The following is a 12,125-nucleotide window of genomic DNA, read 5'->3' as shown; positions in this document are numbered from 1 at the left end:
CACCTCCACGTCCCCTGACCCACCAGGGGGAAATGCCGGATCCCACGGCAGCCGCGCCCTAACTCCTCTTACCCTCTCCCCCTCCCGCACCTCCCTCCCCGCCACCCCTCCATCCACCCGTAACCCCCACCGCTACCCTCGTCCATACACGCACACACGCGCACACACACGCGCACACACACACGCACACTCCCAAGAATTCCACCGAGGGACGGTGGCGAAGGGGAGTGGGCGGGAAGGAAATCTCTAGGAGAAAACCCGGGAGCCCGGGGAGGGCGCGAGCCTGAAGGCCAGTCGGGGGGCGGGGAGCGCGAGTCCTGAGCGTGGGAGGGGGGCGGGGAGTCACCTGGCGGGACCGCGGCGGCCGAGCCCGGCGGGGAGGCGAGCCTAGGCGGGGCGCGCAGAGGAGGAGCGGCGGGGCAGGGGCCAAGGCTGGGGGCGGGGACCAGGCGGGGCGGGAGCCTCCGCCCGAGCCGAGGCGCGAGCAGGTGGAGCCGCAGCGGGAGCCCGCCCGGCCGAGCGGAGGGAGGCGGTGGCTGGGCCGGGGCCATGGAGCTGCTAAAGCTGAACCGGAGCGCGCAGGGGTCCGGAGCCGGGCCGGGGGCTTCCCTGTGCCGCGCGGGGGGCGCCCTCCTCAACAGCAGCGGTGCGGGCAATCTCAGCTGCGAGCCGCCTCGCCTCCGCGGAGCCGGGACACGAGGTGGGTGCCTCCCTAAACCCCCTCCACCAGCTCCTTCTCGCTGCACCCCACACCGGTAGAGGCCCCCACTGCCTCCCCGGACGCCTGCACCATCCCCTCAGTACTCCCTCAGTCCCCAAACAGCTCCCCCGACACTTCTGCCCCCCGCCCCGTGCCCTCCCCAGCTCATTAAAAACTCCATCACAGCTTCACACCACCTGATGGGAGCCCCCTCACACCGGGGGCTCCCGGCCGCACCCAACACAGAGCACCCTTCTAGACACAGACGGTCGGGGGCCAGGACCTCCTCTTCCCTCCAGGTCTCTCTTCCTTTTAAATCCAGTTCACAGAGCCACAATGGGGAAGGAAAGAAAAGAAAAGAAGGCAAGACTGGGGAAAGAAGAGGGTTGGAGGAGGGAGGGAGCACTATGGAAGGCTTAAATGGGAAGTCAGAGTTATAATCTCCTGTGTCCCCCACCCCAACCCCCAGCCTCGCCAGAAGAGAGCCTCAAACCTGAGTTAGGCTGGACATTGGGGGCTGCTCCCTAGAGCTGCCTGTCTCCATTTCACTCCTCAAATCCTCCAGCCTCCCAAGGTAGAATTCTAATCAAGACTCTGTCCCCTCTCTCTTCTGTCTCCCAGGCCCTTCCAAGGCCCCTCTCCAGCCTGCCTCTCCTTAGGTCTCATCTTCTTACAGCCTGGCTTCGCCCTTCATCTCCTATCCATTGTGCCACCATCTCTTCCCCACCCCCAGTGGTTCCACTTACTCAGTCCCCAAAATGACTTTCACTCCTCCCACGGGCCAACAGCCGCATTTTCTTGATAACCCAGCTCACAATATATGTTTTCCCTTCCTAAACCTTTTCTCTTTCCTTAAATGTCTCCTGAACACCTGCTGTTGTAGTTGAGCAAGTGCTGGGGACATAGGGATGAAACAGACCCAGTCTAGACCCTCTTCTGTCCACAGTCAAGTGCAAAGGGAGACAAACCAGTGAGAAAAAAACAGCGTGAGAAGTCCCAGGAAAGGGTCTGAATTGTGGGCACCCAAAGGAGATGGAAACCAAGAACTTCATAGACGAGGTGAACCTGGGAGCTTGGTCTTGAAGTCAGCCTCCTGAGAAGTAACTGAATAAAAATTAAAAAGATGAAGGAAAGCCAAACAAGTGAAGGGGCAGGAATGGCAAAAAAAAAAAAAAAAAAAAAAAAAAAAAAAAAAACAGCATTCTAAGCCGAGGAACAATATGATTAAGTGCCCAAAGTTTAAATCTATGGCACGTTCGTTCGCTGTGTCAATTTCTGAGTGCCTGAAACATACACTATAAGAGAGGGAAAATGAGCACTCGGGATGAAGACCAGCCTAGAGGGTTTATGAAGAGCCTCATGGACCAGGCTAAGGAGTGGGGATTTTTTTTTTAAGATTTTATTTATTTATTTATTTATTTATTTATTTATTTATTTATTTGAGAGAATGAGCATGAGCCAGGGGGAGGAGCAAAGGGAAAGGGAGAAGCAGACTCCCCGCTGAGCAGGGAGCCAGTGCAACCAACCTGGGGCTCAATCCCAAGACCCTGGGATCATGACCTGAACTGAAAGCAGATACTTAACCCACTGAGCTGCCAAGGTACCCCAGGAGTGTGGATTTTTTATTATGAGGGTAATGGCAACTACTGAAAGGCTCCACAGTACAGCCAGGATTAGTTCTATAGTGTAGAGGATGGACTGGAGTACAAGATAGGAAAGGTTGGGGCTTGGGACGCCTGGGTGGCTCAGTGGTTAATCGCCTGCCTTCAACCCAGGGCGTGATCCTGGAGTCCTAGGATCGAATCCTGTATCGGACTCCCTGCATGGAGCCTGCCTCTCTCTGCCTCTCTTTCTCTGTCTCTCATGAATAAATTAATAAAAATCTTTTTAAAAAATGAAAGGTGGGGGCTGGGGGACACTTTAGAAGGCTATTATATTACTCTGGTGAAAGATGATGGGGGCTTAGACTAAGGTATTCACAGTGGGGATGGGGAGAAGTGGGTGGATTTGAGAAGCACTTCTGGAAGGAATCAACAGAATTTGGTGATTCATTAGAAATGGAGAGGGAGGAAGAGGTCAGGGGATGACATCTAGGTCTCTGGCTTGGACAAATAGATGGATGTTGGTGCTATATCATGAAGAAAACAAAGGAACAGAAACAAGTTTGAAGGAGAAGATTATAAATTCAGCTTGGAACCCACTGAGTTTAAATGCTGGTGAGATGCCCAGGTGTGGTTAGCCAGTGAACTGTTGAACCTGGTCAGGATCTTAGGGGAGAGGTATCAGCTGAAAATACAGATTTAAAAATGTCTTTGCCTACAGGATTTAATGGAAGCCACGGGAATAGATAAAATCATACAAAGATTATATAGGATAAAAAGAAAAGAGGTCCTGGGGCAGAACCCCAAAGGAAATTGATATTTTTTTCAAGATTTTATTTATTTATTCATGAGAGACACACACACACACAGAGAGAGAGAGAGAGAGAGAGAGAGAGAGAGAGAGGCAGAGACACAGGCAGAGGGAGAAGCAGGCTCCATGCAGGGAGTCTGACGTGGGACTTGATCCCAGGTGTCCAGGATCAGACCCTGGGCCAAAGGTGGCACTAAACCGCTGAGCCACCTGGGCTGCCCAGGAGACTGGTATTTAAAAGCCAAGCAAAGGAAGGAGAGTTCATGATGAAGCCATCAGAGAGATAAGAAGGCAAGGAAAAGAGTTCAAGCAGGGTGGGATACATGATGTCAAATGCTGCTGACGTAAGTCAATAAGGACAGAACAGCATCCTTCAGATCCAGTAAGGAGGAAGTCCTAACAAGGAGGAGTTATGGGTGTTAAGGCCTGACTTACAGTAGGTTGAGGTTTGGGACAGTGGGGGAGGGGCTTATGAGAAATGAACCAGGTATGTAGACAAGACTTCTGGAAGAAATAGGATAGTGTCTAGAAATAGCACGGGGTTGAGGAATGTTGTGTGTAGTAAGGGAATTGTCTTTGTGTGTGTGTGTGTGTGTGTGTGTGTGTGTGTGTACACAGTAAAGGCACGAGTCTTTTTAAAATGTTGATGAAGAATGGGCCAAGAGAGAGAAAGGCTGAAGGTGTAGCAGAGAGCAGGGATAGTCATCAGAGCAGGGGACCCTGAGAAAGCAGAACATGAAGTGATTCAGAGCACAGGTGCAAGAATTGCCCTTCCTCATCTGGATGTTGTCGTCTACACAGAACTGTATGTTACGCAGGCAGTTAGAAGTTACCCACGAAGACCCTTAGCCACTCACTCAGATATTAAATACCCCCACAGATGCATGTTAGCCAGGCTCACTCCAGTGTTACCAGTAGAAATGTGGATGTTACCCACATTAGTCTTATATGTTATCCACACAGACCTGAGTGCTAATGTTCACTTGGATGCTATCCACAGAACAACAGCTGTCACCCACAGTTACTTTAACATTGCCCACAGATATTTAGATGTCAGTCATCCATCAAACACACTTGCTTTCATTTTATTATCCACACATAGATATTGCCCATGCTCACTTAAGCAACCTTTCCAGATATTACTCATAAAATCATAGATGTTACCCGCATACATTCAGATATTCCACAAAGACTCAAATATTACCTGTGTTCGCTCAGGTACTCAGTTATTTTACTCAGTCAGATTAGTATCTCACTTAACATCTTAACATGTTAGCATCTCACATCCATACCCACTTAAATATAGCCCACACATACTTGGATATTACTTCTGCTTTCTCTGCTACTACCATCATACTTAGATATTCCCCCAATTACATTCAGACCTCTGAATGTAATCCACGTTTCCTGAAAGCTGTTATCTACAAAATGAGATGTTATCCACAAACATATCTACAGATATTACCTTTGCTCACTCAGATGTTACAATTGCTCTTGCTCACTTCAGCAGCACCTATACTAAAATTGGAACAAGTGTTACAGCACTTGCTCGGATATTATCTAAATCTACATGTAACCCACACTCAATCAGGCATTGCCTACAGACACATAGCTGTTACCCACCTCAGACCTTGTCCACAAAAAGAAGCATTACTCTCACCCACCCAGATATTATCTCAAAGACTAGTTTTATCCAATTTTCACTCTGATATTGCCTATACATCCTTCTATACTATTCCTGCTCCCTCAGGTAGTGCCCATTAACATTCAGATATCCCCATTTTCCCAGCTATTACCCACAATCAATTGGATGCTATCCACGCTCACCACAGCATTACCTTGACATCTGTGTTCATGAGTGACCAGATCCAATATACCTGTGGAAGGTAGGATTTGAGGCATCAGCAGCTTCAGTGTTATTTCTTATAAAGTACTGATTTTTGTTTTATGGCACATTATCTGGATTTTTGTGCTCATACTTCTCTGTCATCATATGGACAGAACAAATGCAGATCCTCTAGACCCCAGAAGCAGAAATGAACTGCCAAAGTCTTCTGAATTCCCTGGCTCAGCAGGATGATGCCCACAGGTAATCAAGGCACTCATATTAAAAAAAAATGCCTCTCCCATTCTTCTACCCCTACATCAAGTTCCTAGTTGTTGAAGCCACTGTGATCACTCCCGTTACACCATACAAATGCACACAGATGCATACACGTAGACAGAAGCACACACACAAATCTTCATTCCAGTTGCTTTTTTGTGACTTTTGAGAAAACGAATAGACATTTATTTATTTATGTATTTATTTACTTACTTACTTACTTAAGTAGGTTCCATGTCTAGCATGGAGCCACAGGACTTGAACTCATGGCCCTGAGATCAAGACCTGAACTGAAATCAAGAGTCAGATGCTTAACAGACCGAGTCACCCAGGCACCCACTAATAGATTACTTTTACAGTAGTTTCAGATTTACAGAAAAAATGAATGGAAAGCACAGGAAGTTCTCTCTCTCACACACACACTCATTCCCCTATTTTTAATATCTTATATTAATGCAATACATTTGTTACAATTGATAACCCAGTATTGATATATTATTAGCTAAATTCCATAGTTTACATTAGGGCTCATTCTTTTTGTTATATATTCTATGGGTTTTAACAAATATATAATAACATCTATCTACCTTAGTACCATACAGAACAGTTTCACTGCCCTAAAAACCCTGTGATCTACCTTTTCATCTTTCCTCCCTCCCCCCAGACTTCTAGCTCTAAGATTTTTTTTTCACATCTCCTAACTGCTCAACAGTAAAGACTAGGAAAGATAGTGGTGGCTGGAAATAAGGGAATGCCCAGCAAAACAAAAAAGTGATGGGCAATTTTACTGAGACTCTAGTTTTTTGGAGTCCCCATGCAGATTGAGAACTTCGTAAAAGTGGGCATAGTTTCATCTTTGCTCCACCAACTTCAGGGATATACATGGGATACATCTGTTGGATGAATGAATGAGAAATGTGCTTTCCATACTCAGAGTGCTATACCAACTTGAAGTGTGGTTTTTGATTCAAAAACTAGTTAAAGGGGTGCCTGGGTTGCTCAGTTGGTTAAGGGGCCGGCTCTTGATTTCAGCTCAGGTCATGATCTCAGGGTCTTGAGATCAAGCCCCACATCAAGTTTCTTACTCAGTCTGCTTAAGATTTTCTTTCCTTCTCCTTCTGCTCCTCCCCCATTCTCTCTCTCTCTCTTTCTCTCTCAAATAAATAAAACTTTTTTGAAAAAAGAACTAGTTGAAAAGAGACATGCAGAGGAGGATCTGAGAAAAATTGATAGAACTAGAGAGATTAAGAAAAGGGTGGGGGGAGAGGAGACACAAAATGTGCAGAATAGACTACCAGCTCTTTTTCTGGGTCCAAGGACCTCTCTGACAGAGCTCTCCCTCCTAGATGTTCTTTATTTACACACACACACACACACACACACACACACACACACATCAAATTTGCTATGCATAAGCCTTCCTTGCAGAGAAGGAGACATGTGTCTCCAGAGAAACAGAGGGAGAAAGGGGCATGCTGGAGCTTTAGAGGCACAGAGGGGAAGCAAGAATGGGGAAGGACAAAGCAGGTGCATTTGTGTGGAAAGTGACAGAGATTCATTCAAAATTCATTAGCCAGCATGTGTGAACATGGGCACATGTTTTATGGGCAGGGCATTATGCTAAATGCTAGGAATAAGCTGAAGAACAAGATGGGCTTTGCCCCTGTCCTCAAGAAGCTCACAGTCCAGTGGAGGAGATAGAGGGCTAAACATAATACAGTGAGCAATGCCACCCTGGAGTACAGAGAGGCAGAAGGAGGCACAGAGATTGAGATTTGATTGGGAGAAGGAGGCAGCGTGATGAATGACAGAGGGGTGAGGAAGTAGTAGGAGGCAAAGCATTTTAGAGATCTGGAGACTCGGCTGCCATTCTGATTCAGCAGCACCTTACTTGGCTTGTGATCTGAGCAAGTAATGTCTCTGCTGGGTTCTGTTCAGGAATCTTTTGTAAATAGCATTCACTAGATGCCTACACCCATTTCAAATAAATTGGTTATTGTTATGAAAACAGTTTAATTCAGAACCTAAGGCAAAAGTCAATGTATGGGACTGCAGAAGGGGGTTGCCCCTCTGGGCCCTTCCTTCCCCCACAACCTTGAAGGCTCTGTCCCTGCCCTCTCTCCCTTCAAGCTCTGGTCTTCCTCATGCTGAGGCCATGGTTTGGGTGACTGAGACCAGTTTAATTCAATTCAATTTTCCTTTGATCTGCCTGGCTGTGATATAGAGGCCCAAAGACGAATCCATCTCCCAATAGACAATGACACAAATGAATGGGGTCAGCCCTCTGTCTCGCCCAGCAACACTAGTCTTCCTCCTGTGAGCTCCTACAGCACTTTGTATAATCCTCAACTTCACTCCTTATCACACTGTGTGGCAATTATCTGTTTATAAATCCAAGTTTCCCTCTACACTGTGAGCTTTCACATGGCAGAGAATTTGTCATGTTCATCTCTTTGTCCCCAGTGCCTAGCACAAAGGGAGTCCTCTGTAAATGTTTGTTTAGTGAGAATGAATGTTTGGAGATAATTAAAATACAAGGCAGAAAAGAAAAAGCATTCTAATAGATATGTAAGGAACATGCATGGGTCAGAGGAAGAGGAGATTAGCTCCAAATGAGGTGTCTAGAAAAGCCTTACAAAAGGGGGGGCAGTTAATCTGAATCTTGGAGGGCAGTGGTGATTAAGAATTTACCAGATACAGGAAACAAGTTTGTGATGGGGGGAGGGTATTAGTGGGGGATGGTGAAAGAACATTCCAGGCTGAGAAATCAATGTTAGCAAGGGGGGAAGGCATGAGCGTGCATGAAGCCTTCAAGAAACTGAGTCATCCAGTGGCTTAAGTGGGTGCATTGCAAGAGGAGGAGGGAGGTGGAAGAGGACAGTTCGCAGAGAATCTGGAAAACATGCAGAGGGTTGCAGACAGAACAGAGCAGGTAAAGGGGTTGTTGTTGTTGTTGTTGTTTTAGACAAGTAGGACATGACCTCACCTGTGTTTCAAAAGGTAATGGGGTGGTCAACAGTGTCAAATGCTACAGGGGGATCAAGTAGAACAGTCTGAGAAGAGAACTTTGGATTTGGCAGTTAAAGCTTCGTGATCTTGGGGAGAAATGTCCAAATGGTGATGGAGGAGATAGGGCACTGGACTGTCATGGACTTAGGGGTGAATGAGAAGATGTAAATAACCCTTTCAAGAAGTTTAGCTGTAAAGAGAAACAAGAATTTGGAACAAAGCTTGAGAAGAGACAGACTTTCTCAAGAAGAGGAGGAGGCAAGCCAATTTCCCTAAGCCTCAATGGGTTAGCAGCCTGAAGGAGTCAAGTTCACCATCCACTGCGTGGGAGGAGGTGCTCCTGGGATGCAGAGGGATCTAGCTGGGTAGCAGAGGTGAGGAATGAGTGGGCTTGGAGGGTCTGGCTGAGTGGGACCCAGACTCCCTACTGCCACCTCTTCCTTTTCCTACCCAGAATTGGAGCTGGCCATTAGGGTCACCCTTTATGCAGTGATCTTTCTGATGAGTGTTGGAGGAAATGTGCTCATCATCGTGGTCCTGGGACTGAGTCGCCGGCTGAGGACTGTCACCAACGCCTTCCTGCTCTCACTGGCAGTCAGCGACCTCCTGCTGGCTGTGGCTTGCATGCCCTTCACCCTCCTGCCCAATCTCATGGGCACGTTCATCTTTGGCACAGTCGTCTGTAAGGCAGTTTCCTACCTCATGGGTAGGTGAGACACCCCCCCCATCCTAAAGTCCTTGGCGTACATGGGGATCTTTCCCAGTGGGGCCTGAGAAAATCACACTGGTTGAGTGTGTAATACAAGTTTCCTAGGTGACCCCTTCCTCTTCCCTTGCTTAGGGGTGTCTGTGAGTGTGTCCACACTAAGCCTTGTGGCCATCGCCCTGGAGCGATACAGTGCCATCTGCCGGCCGCTACAAGCACGCGTGTGGCAGACGCGTTCCCATGCGGCTCGTGTGATCATCGCCACTTGGATGCTCTCTGGACTGCTCATGGTGCCCTACCCGGTGTACACCGCCGTACAGCCCGCAGGAGGGGCCCGGGCGCTGCAGTGCGTGCATCGTTGGCCCAGTGCGCGTGTCCGCCAAACCTGGTGAGGGTGCCCATTACCTATTCCTGGGAATTCCTTTCTCCATCTCCATCAGGGGTTTACTCCCATTCCCCAGAATCTTCCTCCAATTCCCTTTCCGCACCCACCACCCTGGAATACCCATGTGGGGCTGCTCCCCAGTTCTCTAGCCCTTCCCAGCCGCACCCAAAAAAACCACTTCCTCCTCAGGGGCCTGGTCACCAGCGCTAGAAACAAGCCCTGGCTCTTCCTCCATCTGTGATTATAGGTGGACGGTTACCATGTGATTGATCTGCTCTGTCTCCAGGTCGGTACTGCTGCTCCTGCTTTTGTTCTTCGTCCCAGGCGTGGTTATGGCCGTGGCCTACGGGCTCATCTCCCGCGAGCTCTACTTAGGGCTTCGCTTCGACGAGGACAGTGACAGCGAAGGCCGAGTCCGAAGCCAAGGAGGGCTGCGGAGTGGGGCGGGACCAGGTGGGTGAGATCCAGCCCGCTGCGCCCTCCCCACCCCGGTCCCGGCCCCGCCCCCGCCCCCCCCCGGCCTTGGGAAGGGGCGGGGCCTAGGGTGGGTGGGCCAGGAAGGAGCGTGAGTAGGCGGGGGCTGGAGGCAGGGGGTGTGGTGGGGTGGGGCTGGAGGCCGAGAGGACTCAGCCGGCTCTGACCGCCGGCTCTGTGCTCAGGTCCTGCCCCCCGCAATGGGAGTTGCCGGCCGGAGGGCGGGCTGGCTGGCGAGGATGGCGACGGCTGTTACGTGCAGCTTCCGCGCTCGCGTCAGACCCTGGAGCTGTCCGCGCTGACCGCGCCCACTCCTGGGCCCGGAGGTGGCCCCCGGCCCTACCAGGCCAAGCTGTTGGCCAAGAAGCGCGTGGTGCGGATGTTGCTGGTGATCGTCGTGCTTTTTTTCCTGTGTTGGTTGCCACTGTATAGTGCCAACACGTGGCGTGCCTTCGACAGCTCTGGTGCACACCGCGCACTTTCAGGAGCGCCAATCTCTTTCATCCACTTGCTGAGCTACGCCTCAGCCTGCGTCAACCCCCTGGTCTACTGCTTCATGCACCGTCGCTTCCGCCAGGCCTGCCTTGAGACGTGTGCCCGCTGCTGCCCCAGGCCTCCACGAGCTCGCCCCCGGCCCCTTCCAGACGAGGACCCTCCCACCCCTTCCATTGCTTCACTGTCCAGACTGAGCTACACCACCATCAGCACGCTAGGGCCTGGCTGAGGGGTAGGGGGAGAGTGGAGGCTGAGACGGGACACACCCATTCCTACAGGCAGGGACCCACCCAGACACACAAGAGAGGTAGATCCACTGACAAAGGAGACTACACCCCAAAGCATGGACTAATCCCAAAGCACACACAAACACACACACATATACACAAGTGGCTTACTTGACACAAAAGAAACAAACCAGACTCGCACACAGGAAATAAAGCACACTGTTGATATGGAACTGAGCCTGGCACGTGGAAACATGGCCCTGAACTTAGACACACACACAGCAGCATTCCTAGCAGTGGACTATCCATACATAGTGGAAACTCTAAGAGAATCTGGGCTGCCTCTCATATACACATAGTAATGGCACTGATTCTTTAGGGCTCTGGAGCCTGGCACAGTACTGACTCCTGAGATGCTCCAGGGTGCCCCCAGTTTGACCTCACAGTGCCCTTCCCCATTTCAGCACTGAAAATATTAACTAACCTAATCTCACACCTCCCTGACCAACAGCCTATTTTGCACTGAAAAGGCCCTTAATTCGTTTCCAGTTAAACAGTATGGCCCTGCCCCTCATCCCTCACCCAAACTCAAGAAATAAAAATGACTTGGCTTCCTTCCTGAACTTCCTTTCTGGACTTTTTCTGGGGGGCAGGTGAGGAGTGCAGGATTTTGTAGACTCCTCCCTGCCAGGTCTCTCTTTTCGCTGCTCACTCTTGTGCATGACCTCCTGCCAAAAAGCCCACAGTCTGAGGCTCAATGGGGATGTGGGTATTCTCCTGGGTTGTCATCCTGGACCCACGTAAAGGCCAGGGTCATACTGGGTGCTGGGGATGGGGATGGGGGTGGGAAGTCAGATATCCATGATTCATCACGATTCCTCAGCACATTCTCCTGAAATAGTGCCATTGCTATATTAATAGATACTAAAATTTTATTGAAATGATAAGAGGAAGCACTGTATAAAAAGACCCAGTTTGCAACACCAGGGTTCAGATCATGATAGCTATACAGAAGCTAAAGAGTGGGGCCTCTTTAATGCACTCTTCTCTGGTGTCAGAATCTGGCCAAGCTTCTGCCCCATGGAATCATCTTTACTGGCCAGCAACAAAGGGGGAGGCAAATGCTGGATCTGAATAGGAAGAGTCCCAGAGCCTAACCCCCTTTTGACTGTAACACAGATCCAGCTCCAGAAAGAGGCAGAGACAGCAACATCACCCCTCCCCACACATAATGACAAGCAAGAACAGATGACCTCACCAAGGAACATACTTGGATATTCAGAAGTATGATATGTTGGGAGGCTTTCTTGATACTTCATCTTGTAACAGATGGGAAAACTGAGACTGAGAGAGCAGGAAATAAAGCTGTTCAAGGTCATACAATAAATTAGAACATGACAGGAAAAATCCAAGTGAAGTAGACACAGAGCTGGAGTTGGGAAAAAAGCCATACTCATCAGGAGGCAGACCCAAGTTTTATGGGGCCTGGAGCTTATAAAATTGGGTGCCCTTTTTTTTATGAAAAAGACTACAAAATTACAGATACAAAATTGCCAGGACCTTGGAAGGTGCCTGTGTAGTGAAAATCCCTGAAATTTAACCTCGTTAAGCTC

General features: G+C 49.3%; 1 protein-coding gene across 2 annotated transcripts; it reads left to right on the top strand.

Moving 5' to 3' along the window:
* The first annotated feature begins 473 nt into the window (after positions 1 to 473).
* On the top strand, positions 474 to 11,135 carry CCKBR (cholecystokinin B receptor). 2 transcript variants are annotated; one of them, XM_055318077.1, is made up of 5 exons: positions 474 to 700; positions 8,680 to 8,931; positions 9,067 to 9,319; positions 9,603 to 9,769; positions 9,976 to 11,135. In XM_055318077.1, exons 1-5 carry the CDS (start codon positions 550 to 552, stop codon positions 10,512 to 10,514), a joined length of 1,362 nt encoding a protein of 453 aa, XP_055174052.1. In that variant the 5' UTR covers positions 474 to 549; the 3' UTR covers positions 10,515 to 11,135. The 2 variants fall into 2 exon arrangements, with proteins under 2 accessions (XP_055174052.1, XP_055174053.1); XM_055318078.1 differs by lacking the exon at positions 8,680 to 8,931.
* The last annotated feature ends 990 nt before the right edge of the window (positions 11,136 to 12,125 follow it).

The sequence above is a fragment of the Nyctereutes procyonoides genome, unplaced genomic scaffold (genome assembly GCF_905146905.1).
Source record: "Nyctereutes procyonoides isolate TBG_1078 unplaced genomic scaffold, NYPRO_anot_genome, whole genome shotgun sequence".
Classification (NCBI taxonomy): Eukaryota; Metazoa; Chordata; class Mammalia; order Carnivora; family Canidae; genus Nyctereutes; species Nyctereutes procyonoides.
The sequence above is the reverse complement of the archived record's forward strand: the minus strand, read 5'-3'. Positions and strand labels throughout refer to the sequence as shown.

Bases quoted from the DNA above. Each gene is read 5' to 3' on its own strand.
- CCKBR (XM_055318077.1), top strand. From the start codon at position 550: ATGGAGCTGCTAAAGCTGAACCGGAGCGCGCAGGGGTCCGGAGCCGGG. The intron at 8,932-9,066 runs GTAGGTGAGACA...TCCCTTGCTTAG, and splicing joins GGCAGTTTCCTACCTCATGG to GGGTGTCTGTGAGTGTGTCC. The intron at 9,770-9,975 runs GTGGGTGAGATC...CTCTGTGCTCAG, and splicing joins GCGGAGTGGGGCGGGACCAG to GTCCTGCCCCCCGCAATGGG.